The sequence below is a fragment of the Pseudophryne corroboree genome, chromosome 1 (assembly GCF_028390025.1).
Source record: "Pseudophryne corroboree isolate aPseCor3 chromosome 1, aPseCor3.hap2, whole genome shotgun sequence".
NCBI classification, from domain to species: domain Eukaryota; kingdom Metazoa; phylum Chordata; class Amphibia; order Anura; family Myobatrachidae; genus Pseudophryne; species Pseudophryne corroboree.
This window is the reverse complement of record NC_086444.1, coordinates 833,516,878-833,542,253: the sequence shown is the minus strand read 5'-3', so window position 1 is coordinate 833,542,253 and position 25,376 is coordinate 833,516,878. Positions and strand designations below refer to the sequence as shown.

Below are 25,376 nucleotides of genomic sequence, written 5' to 3'. Positions count from 1 at the left end.
AGCTGTGCAGTGCATATAATCCTACTGGTAGACCTGACTTTATCAAGCATTTAATATTCTTCTAGTTCGCACAGCTAAGTATTGCAAGAGTAACACATACAGCAACTGATCTTCATTCAGTAAACCAGAAAAGATATTAGCAATATTGGTGATTCATTTTTGGGGGTCAGTGCCTGATCTATTGGTGATTGTGATAATTGCTTTGTCTAGTTGGATTAAGAAATTGTCTTTCAAAAATTAGGCCAGGACTGGGATAATTGTGATGTCCCGTTGGATTAAGAAATTGTCTTTCACAAGTTGAGCCAGCCCAGCACTACTATATTAAATGAACCTAGGCAGTTGGCCTGGGATACCAAAGTTGAGGAAACGCCTAGAACACAGCTGTTATAACTAGCCTGAGTCATACAGTTGTATATTGATTAAACATAAGAGGATGTAGAAAAGTTATTACTATAATGGTAGTTCACTTGTACACATGGGCTAGTGGCACAACACAAAACTATATTGATCACTGTGAGAATGAGTCTCTACTTGCTCCAAAATATTTTAAAAAATGTAATTGAATTTTAATCATTAAAGGACCTATACATTATCACTAATGAGCTAGACACACGTTTTTAGTAATAGGCCTATTCATTAGTAGGGGCTAAAGAACCTAAAAGATGGTGTTGATTTCTATGGGAACAAGCGCCGGGTTGCGAATAGGGATCCAGTTAGATACTTCGGCCCGTTCCGTGGGCATCCATAAACTTGGTTGAAGCATGTGCATAAACACTGCCAAGTCAGAAACAGCAGTGTAAAGTTACTAATTAGCAGCTGCAGGTGTTAATCATCGTGAGATAGCTGCTTTTCTGAGCCCTGCTTCGGAGCAATGCTGAATTGCTCTGGTAGTATCCACCAATGCAATTCATGGAGAGTTGGATTTTTAATTACCAGGGGACAATAGGCCCCTAATTGTGTAACATTTCACAGTCTTTGTTCACGGTTTTGACCCTTAACCAATTAACTGACAATTTTTCCCTTCAAAACCGTTCATAAAATGTGTTTATTCTTTATTTGTTATTTAATATAGTTTAAAAAGTTTTTTTTTGAAATATTAAAATATTATATTATGCATATCTGCAGAAAGATCTCCTTGTGAAAAACTGGGGGACACAATGGGGCGGAGCGGTCGCATGTGATCATGCCAGTTAAGTGGTTAAGACAGTACATTTCCATACGTCTGAACAGCCGCCTCCCAGGCACTGCCGAGGAACGATCAATACATTTCAAAGACATTTATGAAACCATGCATGTCTACTTAGACGTATGCTAAGTTGAACAACACTGACCATTTTGGAATATCGACATTGTGCCTGCCTTTAGTTAGCTGCATGCTAAATCAAGCAGTTTTTACCTAGCATGCAAAAAGAGTAAATGTATGTCGAACCCTTACACTGCTGCAACATGGTTTGTCCAGGTGATAAGTTGCTCCTTTTCTTTTCTTGCTTCCAACACTGAATCAGCCCCATTAGGTTTCATTAATGTTTAAACAAATACAAAGGCACCAACGAAAAAATAAAAAAAGACTACTTGGGATAGAATGGGTTGTATAGTAACATGCAGTGGTTGTCTATTAAAAACAAGCAAGTGCCTAAATTAATGCATTCACACTTAGGGGGTAATTCCAAGTTGATCGCAGCAGGAAATTTTTTAGCAGTTGGGCAAAACCATGTGCACTGCAGGGGGGGGGGGGGGGCAGATATAACATTTGCAGAGACAGTTAGATTTGGGTGGGTTATTTTGTTTCTGTGCAGGGTAAATACTGGCTGCTTTATTTTTACGTTGCAATTTAGATTGCAGCTTGAACTCACCACACCCAAATCTCTCTTTCTCTGCACATGTTATATCTGCCTCCCCTGCAGTGCACATGGTTTTGCCCAACTGCTAAAAAATTTCTTGCTGCGATCAACTTGGAATTACCCCCTTAACTAATAAAGTCCAGTTTATGGGTTGAACTATATATTCAGAGATCTTAATTAGCAAATTGAATGCAACATCTATTTGCCTATGACACATAGGGGAGGGGGAAAGGGGTATCCTTTAAACCCAGATGCAATTTCGCCCGTTACAAACATAGTAACATAGTATCTAAGGTTGAAAAAAGACAATTGTCCATCGGGTTCAACCTATTTGTGTTCTCCTATGCACGATTATTTTGTATAAAATTTTGACTGAAGTTGCTGACTGCCGTTCCGATTAACCCCTCTTTTTTATAATAACCATAGTGCGTGACTATGCCCCTTAACCCTGGATATCCTTATCCATTAGGAATTTATCTAACCCGTTCTTAAAGGTGTTGACTGAGTTGGCCATTACAACTCCCTCAGGCAGGGAATTCCAAACACGTATCGTCCTTACCGTAAAAAAGCCTTTACGCCGTATTGTGTGGAATCTCCTCTCCTCTAACCTGAGCGAGTGTCCACGAGTTCTCTGTGTTGATCTAACCAAAAACAGGTCCTGCGCAAGATCTGTATATTGTCCCCTTATGTATTTGTAAATGTTGATCATGTCCCCTCTTAATCTCCTCTTTTCCAGTGTAAACATGCCTAGTCTTGCAAGCCTTTCCTCGTATTCCAGCGTCTCCATACCCTTAATTAGTTTGGTCGCCCACCTTTGAACCTTTTCTAGCTCCAGGATATCCTTTTTGTAGTAAGGTGCCCAGAATTGTACACAGTATTCAAGGTGTGGCCTCACAAGTGATTTATATAACGGGAGTATAATACTCTCATCCCTAGCATCAATTCCCCGTTTTATGCATGCTAATATCTTATTAGCCTTCTTTGCTGCAGTCCTACTTTGGGTACTACTGCTTAGTTTGCTATCTATGAGGACACCTAAGTCCTTTTCCAGTACAGAATCCCCTAATTTTACCCCATTTACTAGGTAGGTGTTATTTTTGTTCTTGTTACCACAGTGCATTACCTTACACTTGTCTGTATTGAAGCGCATTCTCCATTTCGCTGCCCAAGCTTCTAATTTAACTAAGTCATTCTGAAGCGACTCAGCATCCCCCTCCGCATTTATAACTTTACACAATTTGGTATCATCTGCAAAAATTGACACCATGCTCTCTAGACCTTCTGTTAGGTCGTTAATGAAAATATTGAACAATAGCGGTCCTAATACTGAGCCTTGCGGCACACCACTTAGCACTTCAGTCCTAGTTGAAAAAGATCCATTAACCACAACGCGCTGCTCCCTATTATCTAACCAGTTTTTGACCCAAGTGCATATTGTGCTTCCTAGCCCTGATTCTTGTAGCTTGTATATAAGTCTCATGTGTGGTACAGTGTCGAACGCTTTGGCAAAATCTAAAAAGATTACATACACCTCTTTACCCTGATCTAGGTTTGCGCTTACTGTTTCATAAAAGCCAAGTAAGTTGGTTTGACAGGATCTGTCCTTCATAAACCCATGTTGATTCCTTTTAATGACCTTATTGACTTCAAGGAACTTCTGAATACTATCTCTTAGAATACCTTCCAATACTTTCCCCACTATAGATGTAAGACTAACTGGTCTATAATTACCTGGTTCAGCTTTACTTCCCTTTTTGAATATAGGCACTACTTCCGCTATACGCCAGTCTTTAGGAACCATACCTGATATTACTGAATACTTAAAGATCAAAAATAGCGGTATTGCAAGTTCAGAGTGAAGCTCCATTAGAACCCTTGGGTGAATACCATCGGGACCTGGTGACTTATTAATCTTTAAATGTTTTAATCGGTCACAGACTACTTCCTCACTTAAATAAGTACCTATCAGTGGGATATTCTCATTATTGAGATTATGTGTTAGTCCCTGAACCCTGAACGTCTGGATATTGTGATTAATGATGACCGATGGTCATTATCATAGTGTCCAATTAGAGGTCGTTTTTAATGGCCAAAATTGGACCCACGATTGCACGATAACACATGGGATCAGGGATAACTTCCCATTCTCATGTGTTTTTGCTGCTTCTTATCTGGGATTATGCTTTGTGTGCATGAGGCGCACAAAGCATAATCATCGATAAGTGCCGGCATTGGTGGAAAAGGATGCTGGCATCGGGGCTCATAGGATAGCCCCTGGCGATCCTATTAGCAGTGGTAAAGTACAGCTGGCAATAGGATATCCCCCTTAACAGGGACGTTTTAAGAGAGGAGGAGGCCCGTGTTCAGCCTCCTCCGTTCGGGGCCCCCTCCTCTCTTCCCGGAGCGCTGTAGAGTCTGAACTCTAGAGGGCTCAGACTCTACTGCGCATGCGCAGATCTCCGGGAAAATGGCGCAGCGCCCATTTCCCCTGAGATTTCTCTACTGCGCATGCGCAGAACTCTGTGAAAATGGCTGCTGAGCCATTTTTACAGAGTTCCAATAGCGCTGCAGATGCCGGTGCTGGACTTTGGAGGGGTGAGTATTTTAAAAATGGGTGCAGTGTGTGCGGTCGGGGCCCCCTCTGGACTCAGGGCCCATGTGCACCGCACATACTGCACCCATTATAGAAACGCCAGTGCCCCTTAATTTAAATAAACTAAAATAACAAAAACATGACAAAATATGATACTGTAGGTTTGATACTGTAGGAATCACAACACAACACCACATGGTGTCTGTGTAATAAAAATAATAATAATACAACACAATGAGTCATAAATTTGGAACAACGGTTTGGAAATACATATACAGAAGCTAGTTAATACTGACACATGAGGTGTTAGTAGTGTATTTTAATACACACCTGAAATATTCTGAACAGGGATCTTAGTGGTCGCACTAACTACAATACTGCTTTGCGCTGAAAAGGCAAATGAAGTGCAAAAGATTATGGTTATTTAATGGCTAGATAACTAGGTGATACTTATTTAGAAATACATGTTGCTTTATTTAATTGAGCTACCACTAAAATTTGCAGATACAAGCAAACAATTAAAAAAAAAAAAAATTCCTACTAAAAATATATACAAGGGTATGCTTCACAGTGAGTATATGTTAAGGGCCCCATACACTAGGACGATAATGCCCAATTTAATCCGATTTCGGGCATTAGGCCTGATATATCGGATGAAATTGGGCATTTTGGAGGTGTTTCCGAAACAATCCGATGAGCGTTCCCGCGAGCATCGAATCGGATCCTCCAGATTGAATGTGCTGCACATTCAATCACGTCCGATCCCACAGGCATGGCTGGGATCGTCCAGGATCGCCAAGATTCATTGTATGCAAAAGGACAGCATACGATGTATCTTGGGTGATCCTGTCCCCCGCGAGGCTGCCGGAGTGATTGCCGGCGACATGTCCGACAGACATGTTGCGTTAGTGTATGGGGCCCTTTAGACATGAAACAGATAAAGGTTAAAAAGTGGAAAATATATTTTGACTGTGCGCATACATACACAGGCGGAGTATAGAATACTAGTCCACCGGACTATGTATGTACGCGCAGGATCAATTTCGGGCGCAAAGCAGTTTTCCACAAGGCTGTATTAGAATAATATTACCATTACATACAATTAGAAACCATGCAGCTCCCACAAAGTAGTCTGAAATATCCTACTAGTTACAAATATACAATAATTTAAACCAAGAGAGCGCAGAAATATTCCATATTTATTATAAAAACACAGTGGATATAACAATTACAAATTGTCTTAAAAAACTAAAAAGTCTCAATATCGGGTATAAACTCTCCAAACCATTAATCTCTTATGGGATTCCTAATATCCCTGATACTGAGAGAGGTGGCGATAGGTTTAGTAAACTGTGCAAGAGAGAGGCATTCTGGATTTTCTCTATGGGATCTCTTTTTCCTTTGGGACTAAACGATAATATAGAGATGAATAATATCTAGATGAATGGGGAATCATGTCGATATACCGTTATAGAAATCTGTGGTCTTTTAATAATATGGATCTATTTAGGGAATATATTAAGAATAGATGTTGGTTCTGATAAATCTATGGGGTTTTGAATCCATATATATGTATATTTGGATTAGGTAAGGGGAGCAGTTGCTTGGAAAGGGGGTATATTGAAGGTTTAAATTATCTCTATATAAAATGGAATAACCTATTTAAAGTAAGAAATAAAAAAATAAAAACTGGGAGTTTGCGGTTTGGTTTTTTACTAGTCGAGATCTCTAACCACTGAACCATGATGGCTGTATATTATGCCTAAAAGCCACTTGAGACAATTATAGTTGGTCATACCTTTGAATAATTATGATGGAAGGAGCTCTGTGAGGTCTCATATAAAATAATAAACAAAAAAACTCTATATATATATATATATATATATATATAAAAAGTTGAAATACCATCGTATTTCAGTATGCTGCATGCTGTAGGACACCTACTGGAATAGGTGTGAAGTGCAAAACAGACCAGAAGGTGGATAACTGGAATTTCTGCTGAATGCTGTATAGGATATTTAATTGGATACAGAATCATACCCTACCACATTTTGCCTTTAAAAACTGGTACGCTTGAAGTAAAGGGGGCATAGCCACAGGTAAAGGGGGATTGCCCACAGATAAAGGGGGCACAGCCACAGGTAAAGGGGGATTGGCCCGCTGCTATTTCCACACTGGCACTGCTCACACAGTGGATGGAGACATCTGTCAGCTCACAAGCGCTGCTGGAGACTGTCCCTGCAGCGCTGCTCCATAGCCAAGGGCACAGCTAAAATATGTGCAGGAAGTGCAGCAGCTAAGGTGCCCAGGCCGCCTCAGGTGCCCAGCTCTCCTTCTGCACCTAGTTGCTGAGCCCCACTGCTTTTATTTCTAATCAGTGTGCTGCTGCTTTGGCAGACGACTCCGTCTCCTCAGTCCTAACTGATGCTGGGAGGAGGCTGAGCCTGCAGGTACACTGCTGAGAAATGAAAAGCAGGCAACTGGGTCTGTTATCAGTCTACAAGGGGAGGGTGTCTCCGTGGGCAATCCACGGGGTGGGTTGGGGCGGAGAGGGGAACTTCGGTGTTTGTGAATAGTCCACGAGGGGTGGGGGCAATGGGGATTGTGCTGTGGGGCCCCCATTGGTATAGCTACACCTCTGTCTATATCCACACAGAGGACGGAACTGCCTTGCAGTTCCCCAGCGCTGCAGCAGTCTGTTTCTACAGTGATGCTAGGAATGCAAGGTAATGCAAGTAACTAGAGACTGAGGGGGTCATTCCGAGTTGATCGCTCACTAGCAGTTTTTAGCAGTCGTGCAAACGCTAAGCCGCCGCCCTCTGGGAGTGTATTTTAGCTTAGCAGAAGTGCGAACGAAAGGATCGCAGAGCAGCTACAAAAAAAAATTGTGCAGTTTTAGTATAGCTCCAGACCTACTCAGCGCTTGCGATCACTTCAGACCATTCAGTTCCGGATTTGTCGTCACAAACACGCCCTGCGTTCGGCCAGCCATGCCTGCGTTTTTCTTGCCATGCCTGCGTTTTTTCGAGCACTCCCTGAAAACGGTCAGTTGACACCCAGAAACACCCACTTCATGTCAATCACTCTGCGGCGGACATTGCGACTGAAAAGCTTTGCTAGACCTTGTGTAAAAATACATAGGCCGTTGTGAAAGTACGTAGCGCGAGTGCACTGCGCCGCATACGCATGCGCAGAAGTGCCATTTTTTTACTTAATCGCAGCGCAGCGAAAATTTTCAGCGATCAACTCGGAATGACCCCCTGAATCAGGTGCAGAGTGCACTTGGCAATGCAGATAATAACTGGGGACTGAGAGGTAGATGTAAGAAGTGTCGATACGGGGGAAAAGCAGTGGTGCAAGTAGAAATATTTTCTTAGTGGTACTGAGTGTGCCAAAAAATGGGCGTGGTCACGTGCCATGAGGGGGCGTGATCACATGACTCTAGGGGGGGTACATTACATTAGATTAGGGGTGTGGTCACACAGCACAGTCCCTTTTCTTTGCACTCTGGAGGCAAGACTAGAAATGTATAGTAATATCCCCAGTATTGTAATGTCCTCAATTTAATAAAAATACATAGTAATGCCCCCATTATAACAGGAATATATACTGTAATAGTCAGGAAAGTCCAGTCAAAGAAGAAGATACTTATGACACATATTATGTGTCATAAGTATGTGCTTCAGCCTTTATATAATGTTAATTATGTTTTCTGTTTAAAAAAAACAGTTTTACATGTGAATCGGAGGCACCACTCTCGGTGCCCCCCGCTGTCTATGTGAAAGGGCCGGAAGTGGGGGATGGGGCCAGGCATCGGGCAGTAAAAGACCATTAAAAAAGCCCTGCAAGCGGCACCTAGTATTATGGCCTCTTTGACAAGGGGCATGCTTTCAGCTCATATGAGAGCACGCCCCTGTCACTGAGGCTCATTATGATTGGGCAGTGAGCATATCAAAGCTGTGCTCGGCGGCAGGGGTGGATTGTTCTGGCAGGACACCAAACCGCCCCCCCTCCCGGGCTGACTGCCAGGAACAATAGCCACCCCCCCACCCTGCCAATCTTACCTGTGGCAGCCGATAGTGCTTTCCGCTCCCCCCCCCCCTGCCGCCGCTGCAGTTTACAGCCACGGCATATGCAGGGACAGCAGGACAGCAGCAGCGGTCAAGCCACCTTTCCAGGGCCGCACACCACCGCTGACTGTCACGCAGGAACTGGGGCAGACAGCACCAGTGATGAGGAGGGCACTGAAGATCCTTATGTACAGCTGGTGCGGAGGTGCGGCCCCGCCCAAACACCCAACCCGATCACAGGCCACGTTCATGCTCCCCTGGACTATTCAGAGAACAGGCTGGTGTGAGTTACTAGAGGAGAAATATATAGTAGTGTCCCACATTACACAATAGGAATATATAGTAATGCCCCATAATAATAGAAATATATAGTAGTGTCCACATTACAATAGACATATATAGTAATGTCCCATAATAATAAAAATATATAGTATTGTCTACATTACATTAAAAAGTTAAGGGACTTGCCCGGCAGCCCAGCCTGTGAAGAACAAAAGCTGGACACTGCATGAAAAGGCACCCAGCCCAGTCCCCAGGCTCCTCTCTTCATGCCAGCCACGACCGTCAGGAGAGGAAGCTAAATGTGATCTCATGACGTCACCATCGCTCTCCCTGTAGCCCTGACAAAGTGGGAGGCGCCGTCATGCTGCCAAACACCATAGTCTTGTTGCCCGGCAGCGCATTATAATTGCAGTAATGGCAGTCACAGGTGCAAAGTGTGCAGTGGGTGGTACCTGCTGACAAATTCTTAAGGGTACTCCATACCCGAGCATACCTGCATACTTGCACCACTGGGGAGAAGTGGTTTCAGCACACGTTATGATTGGGTGTAGTTCAGTGGATCTACACTAAATAGATAGAGAGTCAATAGATCAACCATATATTGTCGACATGCAAAAGGTTAACAGTAGAAAGGTCAACTATGTCTAAGATCGACACGTGCAAAAGATTGACAGGGTCAAATGGTCGACACTTTTTTCTTCTTCAGTTTTTGAGGCGTCATTTTGTATGTTTCCTCATATGTGACCCCAGTTAGTGTACTATGTACACTTGTAAAGCTTGCTTCGATCGCCATACTTCGGGTAAGGTTACTAGTCCCAATCATAGTCCACGTGGATAGTAAATGAAGCAAAAATGTGAATTAAAAAAAAACCTGTGTCGGGTATTTGTGTGTTGACCATTTGTGTGTCGACCTTTAAAACCTGTCACCTTTTTACTTGTCGACCTTTTGATCATGGTGACCAATTACATGTTGACCAGATGGGGTCGACCTATTGACTGTCTAACTAGACACTGTCTATCCAGAGTCTGGAACCTGTTGATATTTACACAACACAGCCATTCTGAGATCTGGTCCATTATTTGTATAAGTATATGCTGCTGTTATTAATATTTTCATATCATGAAATATTATTAGTGTATTTTAACACACACCTGTAACAATCTGAACGGTGTAATGGTTAGCATTACTGCCTCACGGCACTGAGGTCATGGGTTCGATTCCCACCATGGCCCTAACTGTGCGCAGTTTGTATATTCTCCCTGTACTTGTGTGGGTTTCCTCCAGGTACTCCAGTTTCCTCCCACAATCCAAAATTATACTGGTAGGTTAATTGGATCCCAACAAAATTAACCATAGCGTCAATGTGTGTGTGTACATGTGGTAGGGAATATAGGTTGTAAGCTCCACTGGGGCAGGGACTGATGTGAATGGCCAAGTATTCTCTGTAAAGCGCTGCGGAATATGTGTGTGCTATATAAATAACTGGTAATAAATAAATAACAGGAATCTGAGTGGTTGCACTAACTACAATACTGCTTGGCACTAAAAAGGCAAATGAAAGAGAAAACATTATGGTTATTATGTGATTTGCCCTATCTGAGACAGTTACAGCTACTAGTGCAATTTACAAATCATTTTAAAATGGTTTAAGAATTAAATATGAAAGATACAGATGTGTTGCCCAATGGAGGGACACTGAGATATGAGACATATTACAAGCCTAAGAACACATTAACTAGAATATTAGGATATCTGATCCATTAACCAAACATGTATATAGAGGGCAGGATGCATAACGCATCACATTTTGAATGTGATGTGTCCCGCCACTCATCGCATGTGTAGCAGCTTTTATTGACACCATTGGGCTAATTCAGATGTGTTCAGAGAGACTAGCAGCAGTGATAGCTCTGTATGTAAATGCAGCAGGAGGTGTCTATTACAAGAAGCCACCTTCTAATGCAGTAGTGATCCGAGCAGGGTCCTAGGATGCAGGCACCTGATTACTGTGACACCAGCATCCATGGGGGGGGTGCAAGCCACCTGTTGCAGACCCTCGTAAAAGCCCAGGAAATCTCCGTCCAACTATGAAGATCCTGGCCCCTTCCCTTCCCCTAAACGGTGACAAACGGAGGCCGTCGCCACCACCTTCCCTGCCCCCAGTAAATGATAGTCTGATGCTATATTGCACATGCTCATTGCGCAAAGCACCGAAGATCGATACTTTGTGCATCAGGACACAGAACCTTCGGGATGTGAAATTAGCATCCATATGCATATAGGTTTAAGCAAAGGACTGCTTATTGGCAGGGGAGTGTGGGGTCTTTCGGGTTTATGATCCCAGCGTCCTTCTACTCATGCACATCCATCAGCCAGTGCATGCATGAGCCATGGGGGATGGTGGTCCTTTTGGATCCCTTTCTGTGAATGCTGTGGATAGAAGCCCATAGGCTTATAAATAGAATGCATGAATACGCACAATTGCAGACTAGCGCACACTGGGTTTGATTCAGATGTGGTTGGATTGTACATCACTGCTGCTTACTTGGAAGCAGCAACGATGCACAGATAAGGTAATGCAGCAGGATGCGTCTGTACAAGTAGACTCCTCCTGCATGCATTTGTAATCCAGGGCTGCGTCCGAGAATGGGGTGGTGAGCTGCCACTTGTTATGGCCCTGCTTTTGACCGGGTAGAGGTGGAATGAGGAAGGGAGGATGGGGGAAGGGGGGGTTAGGGGTTGGTTGGGAGAGACTTGGATCAAATGTTTGTAAACATACATGCAGTGCTGGTTAATAATAGCACATAATGAGGTTAGTAGTGTATTTTGACACACACCTGTAACAGCCTGAAGAGGGATCTGAGTGGTTGCACTAACTGCACTACTGCTTGGCACTAAAAAAGGCAAATGAAAGAGAAAACATTATGGTTATTAACTTATTATGTGATTTGCCCTATCTGAGAGAGTTATACTGTAGCTGCTAGTGCAATTCACAAATAAATGTAAAAACATTTTAAAATGGTTTAAGCATTAAATATGTTAGATACAGATGTGTTGCCGAATGGAGGGAAACATAGATATGAGAGGTATCTGGTTGATAGATCTACAGTAAAAAGATCGTCAGTAAGTTCATCCCAAATGGTTGACATGCAAAAGGTTGACAGGGTCAAAAGGTCCCATGTAAAAGGAAGACAGTGCTTAAGGTCGACAGGTTCAAAAGGTCGATATGACAATGGTCGACACACATATGGTCAATTCAAGGTTTGTTTTTTTGTACATTATTTTTCAACTTTTTCCATCATTTACCATCCACGAGAACTACAATTGGGAATAGAAACCTTGCCGAAGCGTGGCGAGTGAAGCGAGGTCACATGCTTCAACTAATTTGGCTCAGATATGGTGAAACATACAAAATGACACCAACAGAAACAAAAAAAACCTGTTGACCTTTGATTCTGTCTACCTTTTCCATGTCGACCTTTTGACTATGTTGACCTTTTGCATTTTGATAATTTGTGCTCGACCTATTGACTGTCTATCTTTTTACTGTAGATCTACTGGATCACACAAAATATGAGCCTTGTTGTAAACCTAAGAGCACATTAACTAGTACAGTATATTATAGTTTCTGATCCATTAACCAAACATGTAAACATAAAGGACGGGATGCATTTTGAATGCATTGCATCTCATCACTGATCGCATGCATAGTGGCATTTATTAACTCTGTACGAGGGGGTATCATAAAGTTTTAATTATCATCATGAAGTTATTGAGCTATCCAGATGTAATTTGATCAATCATCAATCTCTCAGCTCCCTTGTCTCTCTAAGCTACTTGAAATACTTGCCTACACTCGACTCACACACTTTCTTAACGCATACACTTTGTTGGACCCACTTCAGTCAGGCTTCCGTTCCCAACATTCCACAGAGACGGCACTGACTAAAGTGGTTAATGATTTGGTCACTACGAAGTCTAAAGGCCACTACTCACTACTTATTCTTCTAGATCTATCTGCTGCATTTGACACTGTAGACCACTCTCTTCTCATACAGACACTACAATCCCTAGGTCTTATAGACACAGCCCTTTCTTGATTCCTATCCTATCTATCTAATCGCTCCTTCAGTGTTCGCTTCTCTGAATCTACCTCCTCTTTGCTACCAGTTTCAGTTGGAGTACCGCAAGGCTCAGTCTTGGGTCCTCTGCTTTTCTCTATCTATACCTCATCTCTTGGTAAACTAATCCGCTCTTTTGGTTTTCAGTATCATCTGTATGCAGATGATACTCAAATCTATCTATCCTCCCCTGACGTGTCCCTATCAATACTGGACCGTGTCACTGAATGCCTTTCTGCCATTTCATCATGGATGACATCTCGCCACCTCAAACTGAATATTTCAAAGACAGAGTTAATTATATTTCCATCGGCCAATAGTAGGTACCAACCTGATATCTCTATCACTGTTGAAAACTCGACTATCTACCCTACCCCACAAGCTCGCTGCCTAGGTGTCATCCTTGACTCTGATCTGTCCTTTGTTCCCCACATTCAATCTGTCTCAAGATCATGTTACATGCATCTAAAAAACATATCCAAAATACGACCATACCTTACACAAGACACTGCTAAAACTCTAATCCACGCTCTCATTATCTCCCGCATTGATTATTGCAATAGTCTCGTAACTGGTCTACCCAAAACGAGACTCTCACCACTACAATCCATTTTGAATGCAGCGGCGAGGCTTATCTTCCTCGCTAGACGTTCATCGTCTGCAGATCCACTCTGTCAGTCCCTCCATTGGTTACCTGTACTCTACCGCATTCAATATAAAATACTTTTACTCACACACAAGGCCATTAACCAAACTACACCAACATACATCACTTTGCTTATCTCAAAATATCTCCCAACTCGACCTCTTCGCTCTTCACAAGACCTGCGCCTCTCATCCACACTCATTACTCGCTCCCACTCACGATTGCAGGACTTTCATCGGGCTGCACCCACTCTGTGGAATGTTCTACCACGCACAATAAGACTCTCCTCTAGTCTCCAAACCTTCAAGCGTTCCCTGAAAACTCACCTCTTTAGGCAAGCATATCAAATTCCAGAACCGCCCACATAACTTTCATAAACCTTCTTATCAAATTGCATCCACTCTGTACAGTCCACACATATCCTCACATGTCTTCTCATTCTTCACTTTCCCTTCCTCTCAAACCCGGTTCATCATTGCTGTATGACCATATCATACAGCCAGGGCCGGTGCAAGGTTTCTTGGAACCCTAGGCAAAACTTCAATCTCCATCCCCCACAAAAAAAAGACATTGGCCACCACAGGAATAAATTATAACAAAAACATTTGCCCCTTTCAGTAAAAAATAAAAAAACACTTTGGCCTCCACAGGGTAAAAAAAATAAGAATTTACTTACCGATAATTCTATTTCTCGTAGTCCGTAGTGGATGCTGGGGACTCCGTAAGGACCATGGGGAATAGCGGCTCCGCAGGAGACTGGGCACAAAAGTAAAGCTTTAGAACTACCTGGTGTGCACTGGCTCCTCCCCCTATGACCCTCCTCCAAGCCTCAGTTAGGATACTGTGCCCGGACGAGCGTACACAATAAGGAAGGATTTTGAATCCCGGGTAAGACTCATACCAGCCACACCAATCACACCATATAACTTGTGATCTAAACCCAGTTAACAGCATGATAACAGAGGAGCCTGTAGAAAAGATGGCTCACTACAGCAATAAACCGATTTTTTGGTAACAATAACTATGTACCAGTATTGCAGACAATCCGCACTTGGGATGGGCGCCCAGCATCCACTACGGACTACGAGAAATAGAATTATCGGTAAGTAAATTCTTATTTTCTCTAACGTCCTAAGTGGATGCTGGGGACTCCGTAAGGACCATGGGGATTATACCAAAGCTCCCAAACGGGCGGGAGAGTGCGGATGACTCTGCAGCACCAATGAGAGAACTCCAGGTCCTCCTCAGCCAGGGTATCAAATTTGTAGAATTTTACAAACGTATTTGCTCCTGACCAAGTAGCTGCTCGGCAAAGTTGTAAAGCCGAGACCCCTCGGGCAGCCGCCCAAGATGAGCCCACCTTCCTTGTGGAATGGGCTTTTACAGATTTTGGCTGTGGCAGGCCTGCCACAGAATGTGCAAGCTGAATTGTACTACAAATCCAACGAGCAATAGTCTGCTTAGAAGCAGGAGCACCCAGCTTGTTGGGTGCATACAGAATAAACAACAAGTCAGATTTTCTGACTCCAGCCGTCCTGGAAACCTATATTTCCAGGGCTCTGACAACGTCTAGCAACTTGGAGTCCTCCAAGTCCCTAGCAGCCGCAGGCACCACAATAGGTTGATTCAGGTGAAACGCTGAAAACCACCTTAGGGAGAAACTGAGGACAAGTCCTCAATTCCGCCCTGTCCGAATGGAAAATCAGATGAGGGCTTTTACAGGATAAAGCCGCCAATTCTGACATGCACCTGGCCCAGGCCAGGGCCAACAGCATGACCACTTTCCATGTGAGATATTTTAACTCCACATATTTAAGTGGTTCAAACCAATGTGACTTTTGGAACCCAAAAACTACATTGAGATCCCAAGGTGCCACTGGAGGCACAAAAGGAGGCTGTATATACAGTACCCCTTTCACAAACGTCTGAACTTCAGGGACTGAAGCTAGTTCTTTTTGGAAGAAAATTGACAGGGCCGAAATTTGAACCTTAATGGACCCCCATTTCAGGCCCATAGACACTCCTGTTTGCAGGAAATGTAGGAATCGACCTAGTTGAAAATTCCTCCGTCGGGGCCTTACTGGCCTCGCACCATGCAACATATTTTCGCCAAATGCGGTGATAATGTTTTGCGGTTATATCTTTCCTGGCTTTGATCAGGATAGGAATGACTTCATTCGGAATGCCTTTCTCCTTCAGGATCCGGCGTTCAACCGCCATGCCGTCAAATGCAGCCGCGGTAAGTCTTGGAACAGACAGGGTCCTTGCTGGAGCAGGTCCCTTCTTAGAGGTAGAGGCCACGGATCCTCCGTGAGCATCTCTTGAAGTTCCGGTTACCAAGTCCTTCTTGGCCAATCCGGAGCCACGAATATAGTGCTTACTCCTCTCCATCTTATAATTCTCAGTACCTTGGGTATGAGAGGCAGAGGAGGGAACACATACACTGACTGGTACACCCACTGTGTTACCAGAGCGTCTACAGCTATTGCCTGAGGGTCCCTTGACCTGGCGCAATACTTGTCGAGTTTTATAAACATGTGGAAGACTTCTGGGTGAAGTCCCCACTCTCCCGGGTGGAGGTCGTGTCTGCTGAGGAAGTCTGCTTCCCAGTTGTCCACTCCCGGAATGAATACTGCTGACAGTGCTATCACATGATTTTCCGCCCAGCGAAGAATCCTTGCAGCTTCTGCCATTGCCCTCCTGCTTCTTGTGTCACCCTGTCTGTTTACGTGGGTGACTGCCGTGATGTTGTCCGAATGGATCAACTCCGGGTGACCTTGAAGCAGAGGTCTTGCTGAGCTTAGAGCATTGTAAATGGCCCTTAGCTTCAGGATATTTATGTGAAGTGATGTCTCCAGGCTTGACCATAAGCTCTGGAAATTCCTTCCCTGTGTGACTGCTCCCCAGCCTCGCAGGCTGGCATCCGTGGTCACCAGGACCCAGTCCTGAATGTGCGGTCCTCTAGAAGATGAGCACTCTGCAACCACCACAGGAGAGACACCCTTGTGCTTGGTGACAGGGTTATCCGCTGATGCATCTGAAGATGCGACCCGGACCATTTGTCCAGCAGGTCCCACTGGAAAGTTCTTGCGTGGAATCTGCCGAATGGGATTGCTTCGTAGGAAGCCACCATTTTTCCCAGAACCATTTCATTGATGTACTGAGACTTGGCTCGGTTATAGGAGGTTCCCGACTAGCTCGGATAACTCCCTGACTTTCTCCTCCGGGAGAAACACCTTTTTCTGGACTGTGTCCAGGATCATCCCTAAGAACAGAAGACGAGTCGTCGGAATCAGCTGCGATTTTGGAATATTGAGAATCCAATCGTGCTGCCGCAACACTACCTGAGATAGTGCTACACCGACCTCCAACTGTTCCCTGGATCTTACCCTTATCAGGGAATCGTCCAAGTAAGGGATAACTAAAATTCCCTTCCTTCGAAGGAGTATCATCATTTCGGCCATTACCTTGGTAAAGACCCGGGGTGCCGTGGACCATCCATACGGCAGCGTCTGAAACTGATAGTGACAGTTCTGTACCATAAACCTGAGGTACCCTTGGTGGTAAATTGGGACATGAAGGTAAGCATCCTTGATGTCCCGAGACATCATGTAGTCCCCTTCTTCCAGGTTCGCAATCACTGCTCTGAGTGACTCAATCTTGAATTTGAACCTCCGTATGTAAGTGTTCAAGATTTTAGATTTAGAATCGGTCTCACCGAGCCGTCCGGCTTCGGTACCACAACAGTGTGGAATAATACCCCGTTCCCCGTTGCAGGAGGGGTACCTTGATTATCACCTGCTGGGAATACAGCTTGTGAATGGCTTCCAAAACTGCCTCCCTGTCAGAAGGAGACATCGTTAAGCCGACTTTAGGAAACGGCGAGGGGGAGACGTCTCGAATTCCAATTTGTACCCCTGAGATATCACCTGAAGGATCCAGGGGTCTACTTGCGAGTGAGCCCACTGCGCGCTGAAATTCATTGAGACGGGCCCCCACCGTGCCTGATTCTGCTTGTAAAGCCCCAGCGTCATACTGAGGGCTTGGCAGAGGCGGGAGAGGGTTTCTGTTCCTGGGAACTGGCTGATTTCTGCAGCCTTTTTCCTCTCCCTCTGTCACGGGGCAGAAATGAGGAACCTTTTGCCCGCTTGCCCACGAAAAGACTGCGCCTGATAATACGGCGTCTTCTTATGGCGACCTGGGGTACAAACGTGGATTTCCCAGCTGTTGCCGTGGCCACCAGGTCTGAAAGACCGACCCCAAATAACTCCTCCCCTTAATAAGGCAATACTTCCAAATGCCGTTTGGAATCCGCATCACCTGACCACTGTCGTGTCCATAACCCTCTACTGGCAGAAATGGACAACGCACTTAGACTTGATGCCAGTCGGCAAATATTCCGCTGTGCATCACGCATATATAGAAATGCATCTTTTAAATGCTCTATAGGCAATAATATACTGTCCCTATCTAGGGTATCAATATTTTTAGTCAGGGAATCCGACCACGCCAACCCAGCACTGCACATCCAGGCTGAGGCGATTGCTGGTCGCAGTATAACACCAGTATGTGTGTAAATACATTTTAGGATACCCTCCTGCTTTCTATCAGCAGGATCCTTAAGGGCGGCCATCTCAGGAGAGGGTAGAGCCCTTGTTCTTACAAGCGTGTGAGCGCTTTATCCACCCTAGGGGGTGTTTCCCAACGCACCCTAACCTCTGGCGGGAAAGGATATAATGCATTAATAACATTTTAGAAATTATCAGTTGTTATCGGGGGAAACCCACGCATCATCACACACCTCATTTAATTTCTCAGATTCAGGAAAACTACAGGTAGTTTTTCCTCACCGAACATAATACCCCTTTTTGGTGGTACTCGTATTATCAGAAATGTGTAAAACATTTTTCATTGCCTCAATCATGTAACGTGTGGCCCTACTGGAAGTCACATTTGTCTCTTCACCGTCGACACTGGAGTCAGTATCCGTGTCGGCGTCTATAGCTGCCATCTGAGGTAACGGGCGCTTTAGAGCCCCTGACGGCCTATGAGACGTCCGGACAGGCACAAGCTGAGTAGCCGGCTGTCTCATGTCAACCACTGTCTTTTATACAGAGCTGACACTGTCACGTAATGCCTTCCAACAGTTCATCCACTCAGGTGTCGACCCCCTAGGGGGTGACATCACTATTACAGGCAATCTGCTCCGTCTCCACATCATTTTTCTCCTCATACATGTCGACACAAACGTACCGACACACAGCACACACACAGGGAATGCTCTGATAGAGGACAGGACCCCACTAGCCCTTTGGGGAGACAGAGGGAGAGTTTGCCAGCACACACCAGAGCGCTATATATATACAGGGATAACCTTATATAAGTGTTTTTCCCCTTATAGCTGCTGTATTTTTAATACTGCGCGTAATTAGTGCCCCCCTCTCTTTTTTAACCCTTTCTGTAGTGTAGTGACTGCAGGGGAGAGCCAGGGAGCTTCCCTCCAACGGAGCTGTGAGGGAAAATGGCGCCAGTGTGCTGAGGAGATAGGCTCCCCCCCCTTCTCGGCGGCCTTATCTCCCGTTTTTCTGTGTATTCTGGCAGGGGTTAAATTCATCCATATAGCCCAGGAGCTATATGTGATGCATTTTTTTTGCCATCCAAGGTGTTTTTATTGCGTCTCAGGGCGCCCCCCCCCAGCGCCCTGCACCCTCAGTGACCGGAGTGTGAAGTGTGCTGAGAGCAATGGCGCACAGCTGCAGTGCTGTGCGCTACCTTGTTGAAGACAGGACGTCTTCTGCCGCCGATTTTCCGGACCTCTTCTGTCTTCTGGCTCTGTAAGGGGGCCGGCGGCGCGGCTCTGGGACCTATCCATGGCTGGGCCTGTGATCGGTCCCTCTGGAGCTAATGTCCAGTAGCCTAAGAAGCCCAATCCACTCTGCACGCAGGTGAGTTCGCTTCTTCTCCCCTTAGTCCCTCGATGCAGTGAGCCTGTTGCCAGCAGGTCTCACTGAACATAAAAAACCTAAAACTAAACTTTTCACTAAGCAGCTCAGGAGAGCCACCTAGTGTGCACCCTTCTCGTCCGGGCACAGTATCCTAACTGAGGCTTGGAGGAGGGTCATAGGGGGAGGAGCCAGTGCACACCAGGTAGTTCTAAAGCTTTACTTTTGTGCCCAGTCTCCTGCGGAGCCGCTATTCCCCATGGTCCTTACGGAGTCCCCAGCATCCACTTAGGACGTTAGAGAAAACACATTGAGGCAGACGCACACATACACTCACAATGACACTCATATTGAGGCAGAGGTACACACACACACACACACACACACACACACACACACACACACACACACACACACACACACACACACACACTCATACTGAGGCAGAGGCACACACTCATACTGAGGCACACACACACATACTGAGGCAGGGACACACACACACACACACACACACACACATACTGAGGCAGAGGCACACACTCATACTGAGGCAGAGGCACACATACTGAGGCAGAGGCACACACTCACTCATACTGAGACACACACACTGACACTCATACTGAGGCAGATGCACACACACACTCATACTGAGGCACACACACACTGACACTCATACTGAGGCAGACACACACACACACACACACACACACACACACACTGAGGCACACATACACACACACTGAGGCACACACACACTGAGGCACACACACACTGACACAAATACTGAGGCAGACACACACACTCATACTGAGACACACACACTGATACTGAGACACACAAACACTGACACGCATACTGAGGCAGAGGCACACACACTGATACTGAGACACACACACACACTTACACTCATACTGAGACAGAGGCGCACACACACTAATACTGAGACACACTCACACTCATACGGAGAAACACACACTGACACTCACACTGATGCAGAGGCACACACACACTGATACTGAGACACACACACTGATACTGAGACACACTCTGACACTCATACTGAGATACACACAAACACACACACTGACACTCATATTGAGACACACACAAACACACACACTGACACTTATACTGAGTCAGAGGCACACACACTCATACTGAAACACACACACTGATACGGAGACACACACAAATACATACACTGACACTCATACTGAGACACACAAACACACACACTGACACTTATACTGAGACACACACACTGATACTGATACACACACAAACACACACAGTTTCCTAGACTGAGTCTGGTACGAGGGGCATAGAGGGAGGAGCCAGCCAGGAGGAGCCAGCCCACACTATCAAAATCTTAAAGTGCCAATGGCTCCTAGTGGTCCCATCTATATTCCATGGTACTAAATGGATCCCCAGTATCCTCTATGGACTACGAGAAAAGGATTTACTGGTAGGTAATTAAAATCCCATTTTTGTGCAATTTTGTTCTGTGTACACTCATAAAAAGAATGCATGACTATGCACAATTGCAGACTACGCGCATTGTGTACATATTAACCCTTATGATCAGTGTGGGCTCGATGGCAAGCAGTTTCTATTTTCCATCTATGGGTGTCATGTACACCCATAGAAGGGGAATCATCTAACTTGCCGGGATTCCGGCGGTGGTATAGTAAACCACATACCCAGGCTTGGACTGGCCCACATGGGTACAGGGGAAACCACCGGTGGGCCCCACTGCCTGGGGGCCCACCTTCTGCTCTAAAGATCAGGTTCTAGACTGTGCACTTGAATTATACATTATACATATGTTACCTTATACTGGACTACTGTGTATTTTCTACAGTGCATTGCTGTTATTAATCTGGTTCATTATCATGCATGCAGCAGCTGAATTTACTGAATTTAATGAAGGAGCCCAGACGTTGCACTCTCTAATGGTTAGTCAAACCAATGAGGTGGCAGGCCACACCCCCTCTGCAGACTGGCCAAACCCCTAAACAAGGGCCCCTACCACTGCATCCACCCGGTGGGCCCTACATGCACCAGTCCGACACTGCGTATACCCTAGATAGCATCTACAGGCACACATAAATTTTCTATGACCCTGCTTTTGACCAGGTAGAAGTGGCACGGGCAGTGGGAGAGACTTGGATCAAATGTTTGTAAACATACATGCAGTGCTGGTTAATGATAACACATAATGAGGTTAGTAGTGTATTTTAGCATACACCTGTAACAGTCTGAACAGGGATCTGAGTGGTTGCACTAACTACATTACTGCTTGGTGCTGAAAAGGCAAATGAAAAAGAAAACATTATGGTTATTATGTGATTTGTCCTATCTGAGAGAGTTATACTGTAGCTGCTAGTGCAATTCACATATAAATGTAAAAACATTTTAAAATGGTTTAAGTATTAAATATGTTAGATACAGAAGTGTTGCCGAATGGAGGGGAACATAGATATGAGAGGTATCTGGTTGATAGCCCTAAACTTCAATATGCTTTTAGATATGACTGTACATACAGATTCAAACACATTGGGGGAAATGTAATAGGATGTGAAAATCAGAAAGTGAGAGATTTTGGTAAAATTCTCCTGTTTTTTTAGATCGGCAATCATTTACATGGCAAAACCAGGTTGATTTTGCTATGTAAATGATTGCCACTTTAAAAAAAAAAAAAAAAAAACATGAGAATTTTACCAAAATCTCTCACTTTCTGATTCTCACACCCTATTACATTTCCCCCTATGGGTCTGATTTTGACTGAGTCGGACACAATGCCAACATTCACGCAAACAGTCCTGTGTCTAATTCACTACAAAGTCCACCAGTGCATGCGTAACATGGCGCAGGACCGATTAAGATGCACGGTCTCAGAAATTAATTGGGCATTCCTGGGCAGTGACCTCTTATGGGCATGTCATAGGAGTTTAGCAAGTTTGTCGAAGAAATAGAATAGGGGTAAATGTAATAGGGTCAGAATTACCAGAGGTCTGGGATTTTGTCAGGGAATGTCCATACTTTTAAAGCAGCAATCATTTAAAAGGCAAAACCAGGTTGATTTTGTCTTGTAAATGATTGCCACTTTAAAAATACGGCCATTCTTGAACGAAAACCTGGACCTCCGGCAACTCAGACCCTATTACATTTACCCGCTAATAACCTAGTTTGAAGGACATACTCTGGGGCTGATGCAAGTTTGGAAAGTGTGTCTAATGGTTGTAACCAGAGCCGGATTACGGCTTTGGGGGCCCGGGGAATTTAAGACAGGGGGGCCCCAAAGTCTTTCCGACAAACTAATCATAGACCTATGCATATATACATAATAATCCGGCTCTGATTATATATATATATATATATAAAATTTTCCATGTGTATTTGATTGACAAAAAAGAGCATTTATGCCTTACTGTCCCATATTGAGCTGCATGGCTGCACACACTGCAGTGACTTCGGAATGCTCCAAGTCCTCCACCGACATGTTCCTCAGTGCGGGAGTCAGCGCCGTAACTAGACATTTCAGCGCTGTGTGCAAGAAACAGCATCGGCGCCCCCCCCCCCCCCCCATATACAAAAACAGGGCCAGTGCGCTCAAAATATAGGGGGCGTGGCTTCATGGGGAAGGAGCATGGCCACAGAGCTCCCTTTTACACATTACGGCAGGTATAGTACCCTTTTTACACATTACGGCAGGCAGAGTCCCCGTTATACACATTACGGCTGCAGAGTCCCCCTTTTTACACATAAGGCAGGCGGACAGTCCTCCTTTTACACATTACGGCAGCAGAGTCCCCCTTTTACACATTGAGGCAGCAGTCCCCCTTTTTACACATTACGTGAGATACAAGGAGGGTGAGGATAAGGGTGCTGAGGGGGAGGTACAGGGAGGGTGAGGATCATGCTGTTGAGGGGGAGACACAGGGAGGGTGAGGATCAGGGTGCTGAGGGGGAGACACAGGGAGGGTGAGGATCAGGGTGCTGAGGGGGAGACACAAGGTGGGTGAGGATCAGGGTGCTGAGGGGGAGACACAGGGAGTTGTGAGGATCAGGGTGCTGAGGGGGAGACACAAGGTGGGTGAGGATCAGGGTGCTGAGGGGGAGACACAGGGAGGGTGAGGATCAGGGTGCTGAAGGCCAGACACAAGGTGGGTGAGGATCAGGGTGCTGAGGGGGAGACACAGGGAGGGTGAGGATCAGGGTGCTGAGGGGGAGATGCAGGGAAATAGGAGGCAGGAGGAAACGGAGCGCAGCATCAGCGGCTGTGTGTATGTGCTGTCAGTGGGGACTCGGACTTTACTAACCAGAGTCGACAGCAGCACACAGGCTGTTCCAAGTTCCACGTTCTATAGGCTCCAGCGCTCCTCGCTGTGCAGCAGGAGAGTCAGGGCGCAGGGCAGTGTGGGAGAGACGTCTGACATCATCACGTGACATCTCTCCCGAATTGCAGGGGAGGGGGTCCGGGCTGCCGCTGGGCCATCTGTTATACTGATGCCGCAGTGCTGAACTGAGCTTACAGCAGCAGCGGTGGCTTGAAAACCTCCTCTGAAATGAAACTGAAGCCGAAGCCGCCGCCCGTCCGCCCTCCCGCCCGTGTCCAGCTAAAGCCTGCGGCTTCAACTAGACACAGGCGGGCGGGCAGGTGGACGGCTTCGGCTTCAGCTTCAACTTCAGTTCAGAGGAGGTTTTTAGAGGAAGTTGCGGACGGGGGAGCGGGCAGCGGCTGCAGAGGGACACGGGCGGGCGGCGGCGGCAACTTCAGCAGGATCATGCAGGCGGTGCCGCCGTCTGCGGAACACAGGCGGCGCCGCCGCCATCAGCAGTCAGTCGGACCTAGCGGGTGTGATGGCCGATGGTGCGCCCTCGGTGCATTTGCGCTGTGGGCAAGGCACCATCGGCACACACCTAGTTACGGCTCTGGCGGGTGTGCTCGGCTGCCCGCACTCTCCTCCCCTCCCCGAGCCGTCTCCTCCGTGCAAGCTGCGCGGCCAGTCAATTACACTGACAGCCGACGCAGCCTTTCAAAATTGGCGGTCATTGGAAGCGCGGCACAGCGGCAGTGTGGCGCTCAGGTGCTGTCAGTATGACAGCTGCTAGTGGCTGCCGTTGCCGCGTTGCGGATCGGTCTTTAGGATCAGATCCGTGGTGAGTGGCAGGGGCCCTCTTAGATCGGGGCGGCCCGGGGTACTTACTTCTTGTGACCCCCCTTAATCTGGCTCTGGTTGCAACTAAAGAGGCACATTTGAATGCAAGGGTGTACACCAGGCAAGGGCTTATACTAGTATTTAGCATGAAGTTGCATGTATCTATCAGGTATTTTCTGGTTGATTGTCGGGTTTCTTGTTCTTAGCCAAACAAACATACAGCTGGTGTTGGTCACAGTTGTAAATAAATGACAACATTCTTGAAGGAAAAGGAAACCATATATTTTCTTAGGTATCCAGATGATAGATAAACAATGTGAATGTAGCCCAAAACGATAAAGCAGCTTCTTCTGCGTGCAACATAGAATCAGGCACTGTGTGTGGGATGCGGTTATGTGACTGGCGGTCAGGAGACCGCTAGTCACAATACCATCGCTGGCTTTCTGACCCCTGAATATCCCGCCGGTCGGCATGCCAACCAATAGGGACTATTCCCACTCGTGGGTGTCCACGACACCCATAGAGTGGGAATAGAACCTGTGGCGAGCGCAGCGAGCCTGCTGTGTGGTGAGTGCAAGCCTGCAAGGGGCTTTGTTACGCTCCCCTCTCCACCGGCCATCTAACAGCCGGGATCCCAGCGTCAGTATTGTGACCGCCAGTCACACATACCCAACCCCTGTGTGTTCCATCTAAAAATACTAGAGTACCATCATTG

General features: G+C 45.8%; 1 protein-coding gene across 1 annotated transcript in view; it reads right to left on the bottom strand.

Annotated features, from left to right (window-relative positions):
* The window catches only part of LOC135049928 (transmembrane protease serine 11C-like), a 91,478-nt gene that overhangs the window by 46,627 nt on the left and 19,475 nt on the right, over window positions 1-25,376 (bottom strand). Inside the window, exons 3-4 of the mRNA XM_063955953.1 lie at window positions 11,625-11,681; window positions 4,765-4,821 (exon numbers count right to left, since the gene is read on the bottom strand). Coding sequence (XP_063812023.1) covers window positions 4,765-4,821; window positions 11,625-11,681 — 114 coding nt within the window. The remainder of the gene's footprint in view (window positions 1-4,764; window positions 4,822-11,624; window positions 11,682-25,376) is intronic.